The sequence below is a fragment of the Numenius arquata genome, chromosome Z (assembly GCF_964106895.1).
Source record: "Numenius arquata chromosome Z, bNumArq3.hap1.1, whole genome shotgun sequence".
Taxonomy (NCBI): domain Eukaryota; kingdom Metazoa; phylum Chordata; class Aves; order Charadriiformes; family Scolopacidae; genus Numenius; species Numenius arquata.
Window position 1 is genome coordinate 2,526,683 of NC_133616.1, and position 18,280 is coordinate 2,544,962.

Genomic DNA, 18,280 nt, shown 5'->3' on the forward strand with positions numbered 1-18,280 from the left:
CCACAGTAACAGACCGAAAGCTGTTAACCGGCACCTAATTAATCGCAAACTGCAATCCCCACAACAAAACATTACAAGGAATTACAGGCAGGAAAAAAAAATATTTAAATATTCATGCAGCAACCGAGCCTTAACCAGGCCAAAATAAGAAAAAAAAAGTAATAAAAACGCACCACAGTGATGATACCTGAAGAGAAAATGAAACAACTTTTGACAAAACTATCAGATCTTCACTAATAGCCAAAAAACCAAGGTTATGGTATATAATACCAGGTTTTGTTTTTCAATATCCAGCAAGAAGGCAATCTCCAGGATCCCAACCTCGACCTAAGTATAAAAACCCCTGTTGGCAACAAGTAGCCATTGGGCTGTGAACAGTCACCTCGCGTGCTGGCACAAGCGACGCTCGGCTGTTTCGGAAGCCCAGGTTAGTCTCTGGCTACAGTTTGCCGCTACAGGAGCTGTCAAAGGGCAGAATCGCTGCAAATCGTCCGATTTCTGCTGCTCTCGCTCTGTTCCAGCCTCTAAATCTGCTACTGAGGGTTCTGCGCCCGGCCAGAAGGTCCCACAGAGCGGCCGCAGCGGCGCGTTTCTTGCCCCTGGTGCGACACAGGACTTTCACGATCCAAAGTCCTGCCAATTTGAACAGTGAGGAATCGGACATTTTGAGAACAACACCTTTTAAACAATCATTAAGAGTCTCTCATCTTTCTTTGCTTATAATAATAATATTAGATACCTGTCTTAAATCTCATTTGCCCATCAACAGGTTCGTTTTTTATACTTAAACCTCTCCTTACAGCAAAGCGTTCACTTGGACGTGGCTTTTTGGGGTCCGTTTGAGGCTCTTTTTTTGTTTCTTCCCCACACTTATAAACTTAAAACCATATAATGACAGAGTAAACTGCAGAGGGAGAGAAGTCAACGTGCTGGAAATACTGAAATAGCCCCAACATCCAACAGACCAACCTCCCTCGAGGTTCACCGATGCGACGGGATCTACCGGTGCAAGCTGGAGAGCTGAGGAGTCAGATGGTCGGAGGAGAGCAGAAGAAAACAGAATTTAAGGCTGCTGGACTGTCTGGAACAAGTCACCTGGAAATGTTAAAAGCAAACATGAAATAAAAGGCAAAGCAGTTCAAATGAGGAGATTTCTTTTTATTAAATAGAAGGTTTGCGAGGCCTGAATCTTGAAAGTCTCTTCAGAGTACAGCAAGTTGGGCAAAACAAAACCAACCAAAAAAAAAAAGCACCAGCCAAAAAAAAAAAGCACCAACCAAAAAAAAAACACCAACCAAAAAAGGACTCGATGCTCCCAAACCTCTACACTTGATTTAATATAAAATAAGCTTTGCAAAAAATCCCAGATGGACTCAACTGACACCTATGGAAATTGATTTTGCACATCCTCCTATGTTGTGTGTTGAAATATATTCTAAAGTGATGCAGAGTAGAGATTTCAGCTCGGATTTCAACATCCCAGAGCAAAACCCCAAGGAAAAAAAAACAAATAAAAACCCAACCACCCCCCAAACGTAAAAAAAAAATAATGGGAATCTAGGATTATATAGCACTCACCAGGATCTCTTTATTGAGAAAGTTCAAAGTTCATTCAGGGCCTTTTGCTCATTAAATTGTCATTTTAACACCCACAGGGTACAAGAGGAGGTATTTTAGATTAGTTGTTAGGATACAATCAGATACAGGCTCACGGAAGAAAAAGACCACAGCTTTTCTTATCGAAACAGTTTTGATTACTTGCAGAGTTGATATTTATCACGATAATTCTACTCTGGAACTTACTACACAAACAACCTTCTATATTCAACCTTCTAGATCGAAAGCAACCTTCTATAGTAAAACCTGTGACGATTATGACCTGTATTTTCAACGCAAAAGTCAACGTTTTCACTTAAAAACCCCCACCGCTCCCCAGTTTCATTCTAACAGGTTGGTCCGAGGAAAAAAACGGACCGCACGATGAAGTATGAAAACCAGATGGCTAACAGAACCACCCATCATCATCAGTCTGGAAATGTTTAAACCACCTCAGATCTTCCTGTTCAAACGATGCATGAAACTCCAAAACACACAATTAGGATAAGAAGAAAAAAAAAAAAAAGAAGAAGAAAAGAAAATCTGGAAATTGGTTTGAGGGATTAAAAAAAAAAAAAGACTCAAATGTTTCCTTTGAGTAGCTCCAGAGTCTTAAACACAGTCTCCAACTCATAAACACAAAAGGAACATTATTAAACATGCTGAGAATTTAACTTTCAAGTGCTGACCCCAAAATGTGATTAAAACCGCCTGTGACCACAGGTGCGCCAATCCCGTTGCCGGTTTGCATTTGGAATTTACCAAAAGACAGTAGTTCCTCTCAAGTTTTCAAAACCAAACTCAAAATACTTCAAGGCCATTTGATATTCCCACTCCTAATTTCGGAGAGACGCCTGAAAAAACACTTCTTGGTCCTCACTACTGCCTTCTAGAAATTAAGAGAGCGGGGTAGGAACGTCCACACGTAGAATCTCTCTGCATCTCAAAATACTTCCAACCTTCCGTATCTTGGGTAAGAAGAACATGGAAAGCTCATTAGCAGATGACGTAGCGGACAAGTCTTGAGCCACGAATTTCTCTCACTCTCTGGCAGTGGCGCAGGATATTGAGGATACTATGGAAACGCTTATCCACTTTCAGTTGAGTGAACTCTTTGATATCGGCCTCCACAATAAAAAATTGACCTGGAAAACAAACAATGATGTGGCTGTTACGTTGTAGGATACACTTAATATTCCAAAAGTAAAACTACAACCTCTTCGGAACAATCCCACACACTGATGAAAAAAAAATACAAATCACACTGTCTCAGAAATTTGGTTCTATTTCCTAAATTTGTCACCAGAAAGAAGAATTACTGACCTTCCCATGAAGTTCAACCACACTTCATCGTCCACAAGCCCCATTCAGTGAGCTCCAGCTGTTGCCAGCTGTGTCTACTAACATCTCTCACACCGTCCACGCTCCTCTATCAGGGTGTAAAGCCTGTAGGAGTCCAAAACACCACGCAGGAGCCAGATAGGATACAGATAGGATATGGTCCTGCATACATCAATCCACCATGCCCTTGATTGCCATCAGATTTGGAAGAGAATAATTCTTTGTTAATGAAGAAAATGCCAGGAAGATTATCCGCTTGGAACAGCATCCTCCCTGCGTCTCCTTAAGAAAATGGCATAGGAAGATCCTGCATCAGAGCTGGGAGCCCATCACTTCTTGTAGTTGATTAACTACTTCTAAAAGGAAATTCTCATTATCAAGAGCTTGTAAGAAATCAAGGCCTTGACTGGAGTTAACGCATTTAAAACGCCTGCAACAGAAGCCCAAGAGAAAGTCATAGAATCACAGAACTGTCAAGGTTGGAAGGAACCTTTCAGGTCATCTAGTCCAACCATCAACCCAACAATGACAAAACTATCACTAAACCATGTCTCTAAGCACTACGTCAACCTGGCTTTTAAATACCTCCAGGGATGCTGCCTCAACCACTTCCCTGGGCAGCCCATTCCAAGGCTTAATAACCCTTTCAGTGTAAAAATTGTTCCTAATATCCAATCTGAACCTCCCCTGGCGCAACTCGAGGCCATTTTCTCTTGTCCCATTGCCTGTTCCTTGGGAGAAGAGATCGACCCCCCCTGGCTACACCCTCCTTTCAGGGAGCTGTAGAGAGTGAGAAGGTCCCCTCAGCCTCATTTTCTCCAGGCTGAACAACCCCAGCTCCCTCAGCCGCTCCTCACAAGACTTCTGCTCCAGACACCTCACCAGTCACCACAAACAGGTAGACATGAGGAAGGAAGGAGCTATTCTAAGCACTCCGTAGCTATTTTCACTAGCTGTTATTTTATATTCAGCCTTTACACCCTGCTCAGATAGGAGATAATTACAGATCTAGTAAAATGACTGTACATTTAATACTTCCCATGACACGGCAGAAGGTTTTAACCACGTGTTTTCACAAAACCCTATGAATGAAAAGCAACCTGAAACCACGAACATGCTAATTAAGGTGTAAGAAATAACCAATTGTCTTTAAGGAGAGTAAGTAGAAGGAAATAACATTATTCTTCTGTAGTATCATGCTCCCAAGTCTTATGAAACAGAAATCACGAGGCTGGGAGATAATTCTAGCTTGGAAAAAAGAGGACAGGATTCTCCCTCCTTCTTTTACCCTTGAAGTAAGGCAGAGGCAGCATCATCTAAGATGGAGCATCTCTTCTTTCTATTAAATTATTGGAGAGTCCTTCCGGTTTAACCAAGGAGAAAGAGCCGAAGAACAACAGACCATGTTTTCCCACAGACTGGGCCATTTTAAGAGTTGGTGACACAGGTGTCTAATAGGAAGTAGAATCTTCCAGAGACAATAACTGTCAAAAACTGGAGGTTTTCCCCCAGCTGGGAACTATAGCGGAATTTCAGACTTTGCAACAATGCCAAATTCGCATACGGATGAGAAGCAGAAAGTCTGTCTACTAGGAAAAGAAAAAAAACCTGCGTTAACTGCTTAAAAATATACCTACAGTTGGATAGAGCCCATTTGCAATTTCCAGTAATAGGGCAACACCCCTAAATGGTTTTGGGAACCCAGGGATAATCCGTGTACTGGTTTTGCAGCCTGTTATATCTGGGGGAGCATCAGAACGTCCTGAATCCGTGCAGAACACGATTTCTTCTTACATTTGCCCAAAATTCAGGGCAGCAACATTCAGCGTAGCAGGATATCTATCGTTGACGGAAGAAACCAGAGCCGTCTGAAGGGCGGTGGTTTGGTTGGAAAGAGTAATTCCATGAACTAAATAAGGAGCTGAACTAAGAGAATCACCTTTCTGGCTGGGAAGTTAACCCGATAAACCAGGCAGTGTCTTTTTCTCATCTCGAAATCGGAGGAAGACGTCAGCTGGCAATCAGCCCAGCCTGAGAAACTGTGGGAATCCTGAGAGGAGAGACTCTCGTAGCAGAAATTTGAGCAAACAAATCAATGCACGCACAACCTCATCCCGAAAAACGCAATGGATAAAGACATTTAATCATTTCGAGCCAGCCAGATAAGAACCCTCTGTCAACCTGCCAGACCTTTTTCTCTCGACTTTTTAGATGATTAATCACAACAAACAAAAACAAACCGAACCAAAAAAAAAAAAAAAAAAAAATCTATCACACACACGCACTCAGATACTGAATGTCCTACTTTCCTAACTGAACTTCCCAGTGTAAGCAAGAAAATAAAGACTGTCTCTCAGGTACTCGAAAAGAAATTAAAAGACTTGATTTTTCAGACTTCAAAAAATAAAAATAAAAATACTACTTTCTGGCAGAAAATTATCTCTGATGACTTGTAGCTTTCTCAAGTTGTTACAGTGACATTCCAGGCCTGAAAGGGCCCTTCTGGTGTTTAGTCTCTCCCTCCTCTATAGCTATGGGCTCCAACTCCTCACTATCATCTTGAGGACAGTAACAGTTAAAGCAAAATGATACTGTAAATTAAAACAGATGAAGCAAGTATTTTAAGAAATCCCAGATTAATATGAGCCATTGTGAGACTGAAGAAAAACTTGTCTGGTAAAAAATGTCCAAGCTCAAATCAGCAGCCAGTCACATGAAGCAGACTAGCTTCATTTTATTGAAGTTCTTTATTATAAAGTCACAGAATCCCAGAATGATATGGGGTTGGAAGGGACCTCTGGAGATCATTGAGTCCAACCCCCTGCCAAAGCAGGTCCACCCACAGCAGGTCCCACAGGAACGTGTCCAGGCTGGGTTTGGAATGTCTCCAGAGAAGGAGACTCCACCACCTCCCTGGGCAGCCTCTTCCAGGGCTCTGCCACCCTCACAGGAAAGAAGTTCCTCCTCATGTTGAGGTGGAACTTCTTGTGTTCAAGTTTGTGCCCATTTCCTCTTGTCCTGTCCCTGGGCACCACTGAAAAAAGACTGGCCCCATCCTCCTGACACCCACCCTTGAATTATTTATAGGCCTTGATCAGATCCCCCCTCAGGCTTCTCTTCTCCAGACTCAAAAGCCCCAAGAAGTCCCTCAGCCTTTCCTCATCAGAGAGATGCTCCAGGCCCCTCATCATCTTTGTAGCCCTCTGCTGTCCCCTCTCCAGCAGTTCCCTGTCCTTCTTGAACTGGGGAGCCCAGCACTGGACCCAGTGCTCCAGATGGGGCCTCCCCAGGGCAGAGCAGAGGGGGAGGATGACCTCCCTCCTCGACCTGCAGGTCACACTCTTCCTGATGCCCCCCAGGATGCCATTGGTCTTCTTGGCCACAAGGGCACATTGCTGGCTCGTGGTCCACCAGGACTCCCAGGTCTTTTTCCTCAGAGCTGCTCTCCAGCAGGTCACCCCCACCCTGTCCTGGTGCAGGGGGTTACTCCTCTCCAGGTGCAGCACCCTACACTTGCCTTGGTTGAAGTTCATCAGGTTCCTCTCTGCCCAACTCTCCAGCCTGTCCAGGTCTCGCAGTGTGGTGGCACAGCCTTCTGGTGTGTCAACCACCCCTCCCAGTTTTGTGTCATCATCAAAGTCCTTTACAACACTGACTTTCATGACACGTTTATCCTACAGGTCTCAAAATAAAAAGAATGCCAGGTATGTCCATCACATCAGAATTCCTTCCCTACAGAAGAGATGCATGTAGAATCTAGAAGTTAGCGATGTTATCGCCATACCGTAAATATTGAGCGTCTTGACTGGCAACAAACCTAAAGGAAGGAAGAAAAAGTCCTATATTGTTATAAAGTGACCCTCTCCTTAGGGCAGAACGTCCTTGCATTCCGTCCAGGGGAAATATTCAGAGGCAGGTGCCAAGCTGTTGTCAGAAAAAGAGCTCTCTCTCTGCCAGACAGAAGAGAGTTTGCTCCCCGCTTTATGTCTGCGCTTGGAAACACGAGGGCATTCTAAGGACATCACCAAGCTGGACTACGTGCAGAACACCCCTCCAGGAATAATTACATGCTTGTTCTCAAAAGGAAAGGAATGTCAAAAAGGAGATTTTTTTAATATTAGAGATTTGCTGTGCCACGTATCTTTGAAAAAAAATAACCTGTAAGTACAATTTGCTTTTAAATTGAGAAAATGACATTTTGGTACATTTTCGTTCCCTCTATGCTTTTAAGAGGAGAAACCTTCTTAAGATTATCAGACAGCCCTGTCTCTTCCACAAAACCACTGCAGCATGACCGATTACCCAGATCTCCCAACTCCAGAACAAATTTTTAATGGTTCATGTCCGTTCTAGCTTAAAGAACTGAAAACCGAAATGCATAAATTGCTTTATCAAACTTGGGAGTTTCCAAAACTTGTAGCTATTCCAAATTAAACCTTTGGGCGCCCTATAAGTTTTTGCTACAACATACCATGAAAGCAACACGTTTTCAGTGAAAACATATAAAAAGTAACCAAATGAGTTATGGGAAAACTCTTCAGTCAAAACAATAAGGCTTGTTGTTAAACTATGGGAGTTTATCCAGAGGAGGCGACTGGGTTTTGTACTGACTCCACAGTTTTGTAGAGTAATAAGATCTTTATATTCCTCATGGCCTAGAAGCTGATCTGGAAATTAATCTCTTTTCTCTTCTCCTCCCCTTATGTCAAGAGAGAATCATAGAATTGTCCAGGTTGGAAGGGACCCTTAAAGGTCATCATCGAGTCCAACCATCAAACTAACTCTGATAAAAAACCACCACTAACCCATGTCCCTCAGCACCACGTCTGCCCGGCTTTTAAATACCTCCAGGGATGGTGACTCCACCACTTTCCTGGGCAGCCCGTTCCAAGGCTTGACAACCCTTTCCGTGAATATATTTTTCCTAATATCCATCCTAAACCTCCCCTGGTGCAACTTGAGGCCATTTCTTCTTGTCTCATCACCTGTTCCTTGGGAGAAGAGACCGACCCCCGCCGGCTACACCCTCCTTTCAGGGAGTTGGAGAGAGTGAGAAGGTCTCCCCTCAGCCTCCTTTTCTCCAGGCTGAACACCCCCAGCTCCCTCAGCCGCTCCTCACAAGACTTGTGCTCCAGACCCCTCACCAGCTCCGTTGCCCTTCTCTGGACACGCTCCAGCCCCTCAAGGTCTTTTTTGTGGTAAGGGGCCCAAAACTGGACACGGCACTCGAGGTGGGTCCTCACCAGTGCCCAGGACAGGGGGACGATCACCTCCCGAGTCCTACTCAACACACTGTTCCTGACACAGGCCAGGATGCCGGTGGCCTTCTTGGCCACCTGGGCACACTGCTGGCTCATGTTCAGACAACAGTTGACCAACACCCCCAGGTCCTTTTCCGCCAGGCACCTCCAGCCACTCTGCCCCAAGCCCGGAGTGTCCATGGGGTTGGTGTGACCCAAGTGCAGGACTCAGCACTTGGCCTTGATGAACCTCATCCCATTGGTCTCGGCCCATCCATCCAGCCTGTCCAGATCCCTCTGCAAAGCCTTTCTACCCTCCAGCAGATCAACACTCCCACCCAACTTGGTGTTGTCTGCAACCAGAACCAAAGCTTTCATTGCTCCAGGCTGTCGAAGTGTTGTTCACCCTTATTCTGGACAGGAATTCTTTAGGGCCAAATCTGATTTAGGCTGTGGCACCACGTGCTGAGGAGGAAGGGAAAGCCCTGCTAAGTCTACAGATTTAATTTCCCCTGCCTGTTCTCTGTCTGAGAACAAACAACAACAAGTTTTCTAAAATGTTTTCAAGACCGATGGTTTTAAACTCTTCCGCGGGTTAAACCATTCCACCAGAGTGTCTGGACAGACTATTTTCTGACAGTAAGATGCTACAAGTTACACTACAACACGAAAAGCACACGGTAGCATTAATCATTCAGTATTTTGCCCGGTATTTTTATACTTGTGCTGCAATATCCAAATGCTATGAGTTTGGTACTAACAAATATAACAAAATAATACCTTTCGTATCCTTAGTTTCTTCTTCCAGGTACCTGTGGTAGAGATTTCTGACGGCTGCATTCATAGATTTCAAAGGTTGATGCAGGATCTTGTATTTGCCCACCACAGCCTTGTTCATTTCTTGAACAACCGCATTAATCTGATCATACGTTAAACGACCTTTCATATACCTACGGATAAAAATAAAAACCAGTAAGCAGAAAGTCACAAACGAAGTTCCGTGTTTATTTTTCTCTTTCATCGGCCTTAATTGAACACGCTATTCCCAGTTAGAAGCAGTTGCTTCTGCTTTGTGTTAATGAATAAATGCAGGAGTTAATTCTCTTCATTTCCTTGACTGTTTAATAATGTTGAAGAGGCAGAAAGATGAAACATTAAAAAGCTAAATTAAGAAGTAAAAAATTATCCAGTGCTTAAGCTGTAAGGAGCTTTTCAAAATTGAATAAAGGTTGCTTTTATAGCATACCACTTAAACTACAAACGCAAAAAACCAAGCAACTTTACAGAAAACATAAGCCAAAACTGAAATTAAATATTTCTGTCTAAGAGTGCAATTTATTTTTATATTATAATCCTAAATAACCTGTATTTGATCTTCCAGCCGTTCCTTGGGTTGTTTTTTTTTTGAAGAAATACCAGTTTTGTGTTGTTTTCTGTATTTTATTGAGCTGTACAGACACAGTTCTGCACTCTCAATATCCCTTTCTGAACTTTCCGAGCGTTTCATAAAACTGGTACTAAAATAATAAGATCTGTTGAGAACAGCCCGGAGGTACAGGAAGCTCAGAAGATAAAAACAAAGCGATGTGGAAATATTAGAACACTGGAATATTTGCAAATAAGGCTATTCAGCATTTACAGACGTAAAGGCACGCGTTCAAGGAAAAAGGAAACGTGCTACAAACTGAGAAACCATTATGTAAAAATGAAATTTGAAACTCATAGGACAAGCATGAAGCTAAATACAAAACAAAACCCCAGAAAACGCTGCAGTAAAAGCCAGGGCAACCTTGCAATTTGAAATATCCCGTGATGACCATTCAGTCTCTCCACCAAACCCAAACTTGGCCGTTTGCGTTTGGTTCAGTATCAGTTTGGAGATGCGTGGAACTGAGAAAAGCCGTATAATTCATTTTAAGAATGAATGGGGTTCAGGATGGTGAACCATCAGGTGGCTAAAACCTGTAGGACAACAAGACTGAAAAGATCAAGGAACAGGAAATTCTTCCCTCCTTTTAATCTGAATGAAAAACCTCAATCTTAGGAAAACATACAAAGGATTTAAAGCACAAGCAGCTAATCAATTACAAATTCAATATTCCAAGCCAGAACACTGGCAACTAAAAATAAGGGCTGGCTGTAGAATTTAATCATGGCCAGTCCCTGCCAGGGAGACAGGTCTGCATGGGATGTGTCACAACTCCTGAAATCAAAGCAATTGCTCTCATTTCAGAACGAATTCCTACCAAGTTATTTGTAGCCGGTTTTCAACTTCCTTGATACTTCGATTAATCCAGATTCAAAGCAGGAGGGTGCAGCCATTTTTATAAAAACACTCTACGTGGCACAAATCACATCTTTTCAAATAAAAGCAGGTCTATCACCCCTGAAATGCAGTCACGCTCGGCTTATATAGCCCTTACAAGGCACTTACATAGGGCTTAGCCTATATAAATTAACTATTTATTGCTCTATCTGCATCCCTTTGCCTGTTTATAGTCATGGGGGAATGTGCAGAGCTACGAAGGTTAAAGCCAGAGGTATAAAATACCTATATTTAAGTTCCAGTGCTCCCAGTATCAATAGAGATATAGTGGATACACTCAATAAAGCCAAGAGATACCTCAGCAGTGGGGGTACTCGGGGAGCGTTGGGACACCTGTGTCACAGACACATAAATGCAGGAGCCTTAAACTGAAACCACGTTAGCTCAAAAGCAACTGGAATTTTTCTTCTGTGCCCAACTTTAAGGATCATAAAAACTCCAGCTGTTCCACAGTCTTCTCGTGTTTCTATCCAGCCGTGGCCAGCAAACCCATAAATACTGACATTTATTTCAGTCCATACATACACTAATATAAAAATACAAAGTCGAGGTGTTCCACATTCATCTGTTTAATTTAGATTTAAAATAACTTTAAAATCTGCTTCACTATACCAAAAGGAAAAACATTCAAAACTCTTTTTAAAATAAAAAAAAAAAAAAGAGTGACCCAATTTTTTTTTTTTAATCCACAGAAGACCTTTTCAAAACCTTTTCTTTTCCATAGGTATGAAAACCAAAGCACAGCGCTGTGGCCTTCAAAGAAAATAACAACATCAATATATCGCATATATACCACTGGAAAAAGAGATAAATCTCCTAATGGGCCAACTCTGCTCTCTCAAAAAAGCTTAGGCTAAAAGAAACATACATTCCCCCAGGTTACCATTTTCTGAGACTTTCGAGTTATAACGAATGCGCAGATTCTAAAAATATCTCAAGCGGTAAGAATTTGAGAGACAGAATAAAGCAAGCGTTTCCCTTTGCCTTGAATTCAAAGTTAACCGAGACATCTCCTGCGCCATTTCCTTTTTCTTCCTCCCAAAAGTGTCTTTCTACAAAGCATCTGAAGGCTCAGATAATTTGCAAGCTTCTCACTGCGTGAGAATATTCTATTTGATCGAGGTGCTCCGTATCCACGCCTTAACGAGGCATGTACCTTGGTTAAATACCTGCTGCAAAGCTCTAAAAATCCAAAGTCACCGAGGAATGCGTATCCCTTTTAGTGCCCTAACGATGCACAAAGCGGGTGAAAACCTCCTAGATTTTTTCCAGTTAAAATCTACCACTTCTGTGGTAGGAAGGGAGAGAGGAACGAGACTCTTGGCAGATGGGAACCCCAGGGTAACCCAGCTGGTTTGGGAATTGCACACATATGGGATGCATACGCACGATTGTGCTTTATTAAAGCATAGGCACAGCCCTGGGCGAGCGCAGCCACGCGGCTGCAGGCCCGGAGCTGCATAAAAAACACAGCAGCATCCCTTGTTACTGTCACCAGAAGGTATAAAGAGATCCCGCATCAGAACCTGAGAACTGGGATATGATCCTAATTCTCATTCTTCTCAGACAAAATCTTATTCGTGAGAAAATTTGGGTCCCAAACATTTGCTGTTTAGATTTGATTAAATAATATGTGGAACTGCAATCTTAGCTGACTCCCCCCAATCTTGTATTACAACACTGCCAGGCAACAGGAAAAAACACTTATCTAATAGATCTATTTAAATTCATGTAAACCTTCCTCCAAAGAACAAACACGCTTTTTTCCATCTGAATAATTTTTCCATCTGTCTCCATTCTCCCCACCTGCAAACAACAGTGGAAAACCTTCCACTTTCAAGGATAACACTTCCAGAGGTTATCAGGGTAGATCATTTTAACTGGAGGTTAAAATAACATTTGGCTGGAATGGTGTCTACTTCTCTTGTCTTAGCAGAGATAAAGAGCAAAAATTCCCATTTTTGCTCCAGCAAAAAAAAAAAAAAGCGCTCCAGCTTTTACCTTTCTAAAATTTTATCTGGAGAGAAGAACCTAAGGGAGAAAATCCACAAAATAGAGATGATCTACAGAATGAAGATACCAGGTAAAGGCACTTTTAAGAAGTAAGCAAAAAGAGTTCTTTATTATTAGCTCAACATTCAGGCTCCTTCATTTTTTGGATTGAGCAATTTTGTGGAAAAAATATGGACATTTGAAAGCCTCAAGTAAAACTCAAAAAAAAAAAAATATTCTTATTGAAACAAGTGTTGTCAGGAAACACACTGAATCTAGAGTCTAGGTAACAATTTAGCCTCAGGCACCAACATAATTTTCTTGTTTTAGCAGAAATATTTGCCATTTAAGAAAAGTTATTCCTACGTGACAGACTTCAGAGAAGGATATCCATTAATCAGGTCCTGATGGTAGGGGGGAAAAAAACCCACAGCTTTCTATTCTAGAAATTTGGGAGATTTCAGTGGGAGGTGTTTTTGCATTTAACAAGTCTGATTTCTTTTCCCATCTCAAAAACCAGATTGATTATTCAAGACCTAAAGTTTTCAGAAACCAATAGCTAGGTGAAACAAAACCAGCATTTTAAATTATTTTTCTTTTTAAGTGCAACCATACCTTTCGTCTGAGATTATGGCTCTTTTTTCTTTTTTTAAATGTCAGTTCTCGAAACAAGAAGAGAACCCATCTATTAGCTAATATATTTCTGTTCATAAATTAAAGCGACTTTCGAGATAAGAGGTTTGGGGTTTAACTGATTAGTTCTGATCTTCCCGACACGTACATAAAAAAGAACCTAATTAGCTCTATTAATTTCATTTTCAGGTTTGCTGGTATTGCATATAAACTATTTGGAGCGATCACCATCATGTCTCTGTCAGTCTCAGTTCTGCAAGAGCTCGCTTTCCCAAACCTCCGTTTGCCACCCAGATTGGCAGGGCAGGGGCTAAGAAAAGCCGTGTTTACTTACGCAGGAACACTTTCAAATTCTTCGGCAGTGATTAAGGGTGCTTCTTTAATAAGTCGTGGCTCTTTTGTAGGTTTCTTCGCACATTCGGGTTCGACAACTTTTGTTTGGTCTTCACGTTTCACAGTTAGCCCAGCGACGCTGTAAAATGAATGAATATTAAGTGTATAAATAGCAGATAAGCAGAGTAAGGAGAATACCATCATATTCTCAAGTCTGCTTGCTCACAGACCTAAGATCCAACCCATCTGTTCAGAAGGCTGGATGAACACAATCCACCCTCTCGCCTGAAAGAAAGAAAAATAAATAAAGCAAGCCCGCTCCGTTTCAAATCGCATACTTTTCGCCGACTTCATTATAGCTCTTCATTTCTCAGGTGAATTGGAAAGGGTCCAAAGGCAGCGCAGAGCAGTTAAGAATTCAACGTACCGTTACCTTTCACAGAACACGAGGGCCTCGCTTTTTAATCAGATGAACCAGAGCACAGAGCTGCAGCCTAACGGGCAGATTTGAAATACTTCACAGCTCTTTGAAACAAGTTCAAATCTTGGGAAGCCTGACTCATCAATTAATCTTTTTCAAGCAAAGAAATTCAACACCATCCTGCAAGCTGGGATTTTTTAATTTTTAATATTTTTTTTTTAGGCAAGATCCCCAAAGCTGAGGAATTTCCTGCTTTGAGTTAGTATCGGAGCATTATTTTTATATATTAATGCTTCCTTCAAACCCTCAGCTTAGAGCCTCAAACGCCGAGTTACTTGCCGACCACCCACCTAACTGTAGGAGGACAGCAAAGAGGATGGCCAAATTCATTGTCATCTGAATACAAGGACATTATTGGGATGCGCAAGGTAAATAACTAAAGCCGTACAGAGCTGACCCGTCACAAAGAACTGATCCTCTGCTTTGATCAAACCGTTCCACAAGAAGAGATCTTTGCTTGAGGTGGGGCCTTACAGTCAGCGAAGGGCACAGCAGTTGACCCCAAGGCTGGGATTTGATGTGACACCCCTGAACCCAGTGTCTCGCTTCCCAAGGAAGACGACTGCAGTGCGGAGGACAACTAGTGCCACCTGCTGGGCTCCCAAGCTGTCTTAGAAACCTTCTGAATAACAGCTATTGTTTCACAGACTTGCGTCTCGTTCTCTTTTGTGAGCTACTTTATTCTGAACAGCTTCTCGGTGTAGCCCTCTCAAAGGCAGGTGGATGTCATTGCTAGTTAAAATAAACGCCAGGCTGCTGCAGGAAAAAGAAGAATAAAAATACCACCACCATAATTCAAATCCCTACAGAAAGACGATTGGGTTAAAGGATTTTTATTTTTTTTTAAATTATATTTGGAAGGGCAGCGTTGAACTTCAGTTCTAGCGTCCCAGCATTTGGATCACTAACCCACCCTTCAATCCTTAGGAGCTGCAACTCTCAGATCAGTGTGTTTGCGACTCTAAAGCAAGGAATGCTCAGATTTATCCAAAAACTAGCTTTTTACTATAACGTCACACCTGCCACCAGAAGCTGCCATCTGAACAACTCGGTATTTTTATAGGTTTTACCCGAGGGATTTGTTAGGATGCTAGCACAAGCCTGGTGGCGAATAGTCAAGAGCAAACTCCAAGAATCAATACATTTAACAACCCTGGCACCCAAAATTTCTGTAAAATACAGGAAAAAGAGTGGAACTGTAGAGTGCCAGGAGCAGACCCACACCTCCGTACTCATGTGCCACCTACCAGCTCCGAGTCGGTTTAGGCAGATGAGGAGGAATGTTTTCACGGAGGTGCTGTACTTCGGTTTGGTCTCTCTCCACAGACTTCTGGAGCTCCTGAAAATAACGTTAGACTTCATCAGAAATCTGAAACTTAATGCCAAGCAAGTAAAATCAGTTTGCTGTTAGGTCAATGCTAAAATATTCTTTTAACTTAAGAGGTGGTGTTTGCTCTCTCCCCATCATCTTACCTTTTTACCCTCTAATTTCCCCAAGAGCAACTACCAAGGCTTTGAAAAACAAAGCTAAGAGTGAGAAAACATAACCATGTCTGTCTTTGTCCTCAAAGCATCAGAGAAATTTGAGTGGGCAAGAAATAAATCTGTAACAATATACCCAAGCAGGTTCTGGGTGGTGGTGATGAAGAGATACTACAGGAAACTCATCTACGTTCCCCAAACAACACTTTCACAACAGACTTGGCACATAAAAGCACTGCTAACACACACTAAACCAACAGATAAATATTCCAATTAAATAGGTTTCATAGTTATTGCAAGGATGTAAAAATACAACTGCTCTTTAGATTGCAGTATCTATTATGATAAAGACATGCTTTGAATGTATAAACCTTGAAAAACAGATATTTTAGTGTTCACTAGGCTGGAGAGCTGCTTAATAAACCGCCAGAAAGCCTGTTGCCAGTCCCAGTTTCACTTGTAAGCACGTGCATCCAAACATATCACTTAGGATCTAGAAAAGAACTACCACGCAGTCATCAAAGATTCCTTTGAATCTTTCAGTATTTTATGAACGGGGGGGGGGGGGAAGATTACTTTCAGCATATTCTTCAGTTTTTCATGCTGTTGAACTTCCACTTCCATTTTATTCAGGAGATCATGCAAGAGAACCATCTCCTGTCCTATTTTAGAGAGCATAGATTTGAGGGATGGTTCTTGACCTGTCAAAGAGACAACGTTAAGCAAAAAAGCCAAAACACCTCCCACACAAACCCAAAATCCCATTTCTTTCCCCCTCCACAAGCAGTGATTATCTGTCACTCTATGGTCCCCAGCCATATCTTCCCAGGAGAAGCAGCAAGTTTTGCTGGTCAAACAGCCAATCTCCTACTCCATAGAGCTAACAGAGTTCAAAGCTGCTGTAGGAATAAAGGTCCCTCTCCAGCACAAGGCTGGAAAGTGCTGAGCTGTACCCACTACCGTTGCAGGAGGAGGACACAGCTTTTAAACGCAGCCTGGCTTCCACAACTCAGCACCATTTTCTAATTCATGATCTCCCTCTGATTAGGGTTACAGCTCCTCTTCAAACAAGAGGTAAAACCTAGATGACCCCTTCTATCATCCTCTGTAACCTCTATTTGTGCCTAGTAGAGGATAAGACATGAATCTAAAACATTCAGATCAATTTCAATACCTCATCTTAAATAAATTTGTTACCCACTGCGTGTTTACATCACAGCCAGGAACTCCTGAAATGCTAGGACAAAACACCTGTATAAACCTCCCATCAGTGCCTTTGCACATTTTTGTAATTAGGCTTAACATACTCGTCAAAATATTTTTTCTTCTCCCATATGGAGCTTTCCCCACCAAATATTTAGAATATAGGGTGCATTTAGCCCCCTGTCTCCAAGGCCCTCAGAGGAGCATTCCCTCACTTAGCTCACATTCTCTGCTTGGTACATGGTTCCCTGATAATGGTCTAATTTTGCCATCCCTGCTCCCTTTTGTTTGTTGTTATTCTCTTTGTTTTACTTGATTTCCACTTACGTTCCTTGTCTAATTAAAACACTTCCATTTTCCACAAGGAGGTGCAACCTGAAATTTCTTTTACCTATGTTTCTTAACTGAAGAGTCTTCTTAATAGTTGAAATCTTCAAGTTGATGTGAAAGCTTAAATCTTCCAGGGCTGAGGACGCCATATTCCTCTGTTATCCCACTGAGGGGAAATAAAGAAGAATGCAGTAATTTAAAAAAGACCTAAGTTGTGAACATTAAGCACACAAGCAGAATTTTAAAAAAGACCCTGATCTGTCAAAGGAGCAAAGAGAACATAAATGAATCCCAAAATGCTACGGGGTTGGAAGGGACCTCTGGAGATCATCTCCTCCAACCCCCCTCCCAAAGCAGGTCCACCCAGAGCAGGTCCCACAGGAACGGGTCCAGGCGGGGTTTGAATGTCTCCAGAGAAGGAGACTCCACCACCTCTCTGGGCAGCCTCTTCCAGGGCTCTGCCACCATCACAGCAAAGAAGTTCCTCCTCATGGTTAGGTGGAAATTCTTATGTTCAAGTTTGTGCCCCTTTCCTCTTGTCCTGTCCCTGGGCACCACTGGAAAAAGACTGGCCCCATCCTCCTGACACCCACCCTTGAAGTATTTATAGACATCAATCAGATCTCCCCCTCAGATTTCTCTTCTCCAGACTAAAAAGACCCAAGTCCCTCAGCCTTTCCTCATCAGAGAGATGTTCTAGTCCCCTCATCATCTTTGTAGCCCTCTGCTGTCCCCTCTCCAGCAGTTCCCTGTCCTTCTTGAACTGGGGAGCCCAGAACTGGACACAGTGCTCCAGATGAAGCAGTAAACGTAGTAAGCAATTTTATTTCACTAATTGGAAACAGGAGGGGAAGCACAAAGTGTCTGACACTAGACAAGACCAAGCAATTTCCCTGAACTATGGAGATAAGTGCAGTGTAATATCAGTGTAACGATTTCTTATGAAACCAGATATGTATTATATTAAGGTATTTGCTCCTAAAGGAGTTGGAAATTTACTGCAATAAAACAAGAAATAGCTGATTTATATAAAGCAGCGCTATAAGGTGCTCTCAGGGAGACTGCATCGGATGATCAATAATTAAGAAGGTGGGTTTGGTGCTTTTTTAAAAAGTATTTAAACAAAAGAAAACACGCACTTGCTTGCTAGCAGAGTATGGAGGCACAAAAAATAGCATTATATACCGGCTACTCTTAATCAAGCGTACTTATTAACTGTATTATAGAAAATAACTGATAAAACGTTGCTAAAGTGCATCTCCCCCAGCCGCTGTGTAACAAACCTCCATTCAACGCTATTGCCCGCCCGCCCTTGGGCCTGCA

At 42.3% G+C, this 18,280-nt stretch overlaps 1 protein-coding gene across 1 annotated transcript; it reads right to left on the reverse strand.

The window, feature by feature from the left end:
- Positions 1–1,565: 1,565 nt before the first annotated feature.
- Positions 1,566–17,123, reverse strand: LOC141477443 (SKA complex subunit 1-like). Its single transcript, XM_074166615.1, has 6 exons — positions 17,019–17,123; positions 16,001–16,125; positions 15,190–15,281; positions 13,463–13,600; positions 8,958–9,127; positions 1,566–2,741 (listed from the first exon to the last, which is right to left on the reverse strand). The coding sequence occupies exons 1-6, from the start codon at positions 17,104–17,106 to the stop codon at positions 2,593–2,595; spliced, it is 762 nt and encodes a 253-aa protein (XP_074022716.1). The 5' UTR covers positions 17,107–17,123; the 3' UTR covers positions 1,566–2,592.
- Positions 17,124–18,280: the final 1,157 nt, after the last annotated feature.

Coding starts and splice junctions, on each gene's coding strand:
- LOC141477443 (XM_074166615.1), bottom strand. CDS start 17,106: ATGGCGTCCTCAGCCCTGGAAGATTTAAGCTTTCACATCAACTTGAAG. Junction 9,128..13,462: donor GAATTTGAAAGTGTTCCTGC/GTAAGTAAACAC, acceptor TTTTATCCGTAG/GTATATGAAAGGTCGTTTAA. Junction 2,742..8,957: donor AGAAACTAAGGATACGAAAG/GTATTATTTTGT, acceptor TTTGTTTTCCAG/GTCAATTTTTTATTGTGGAG.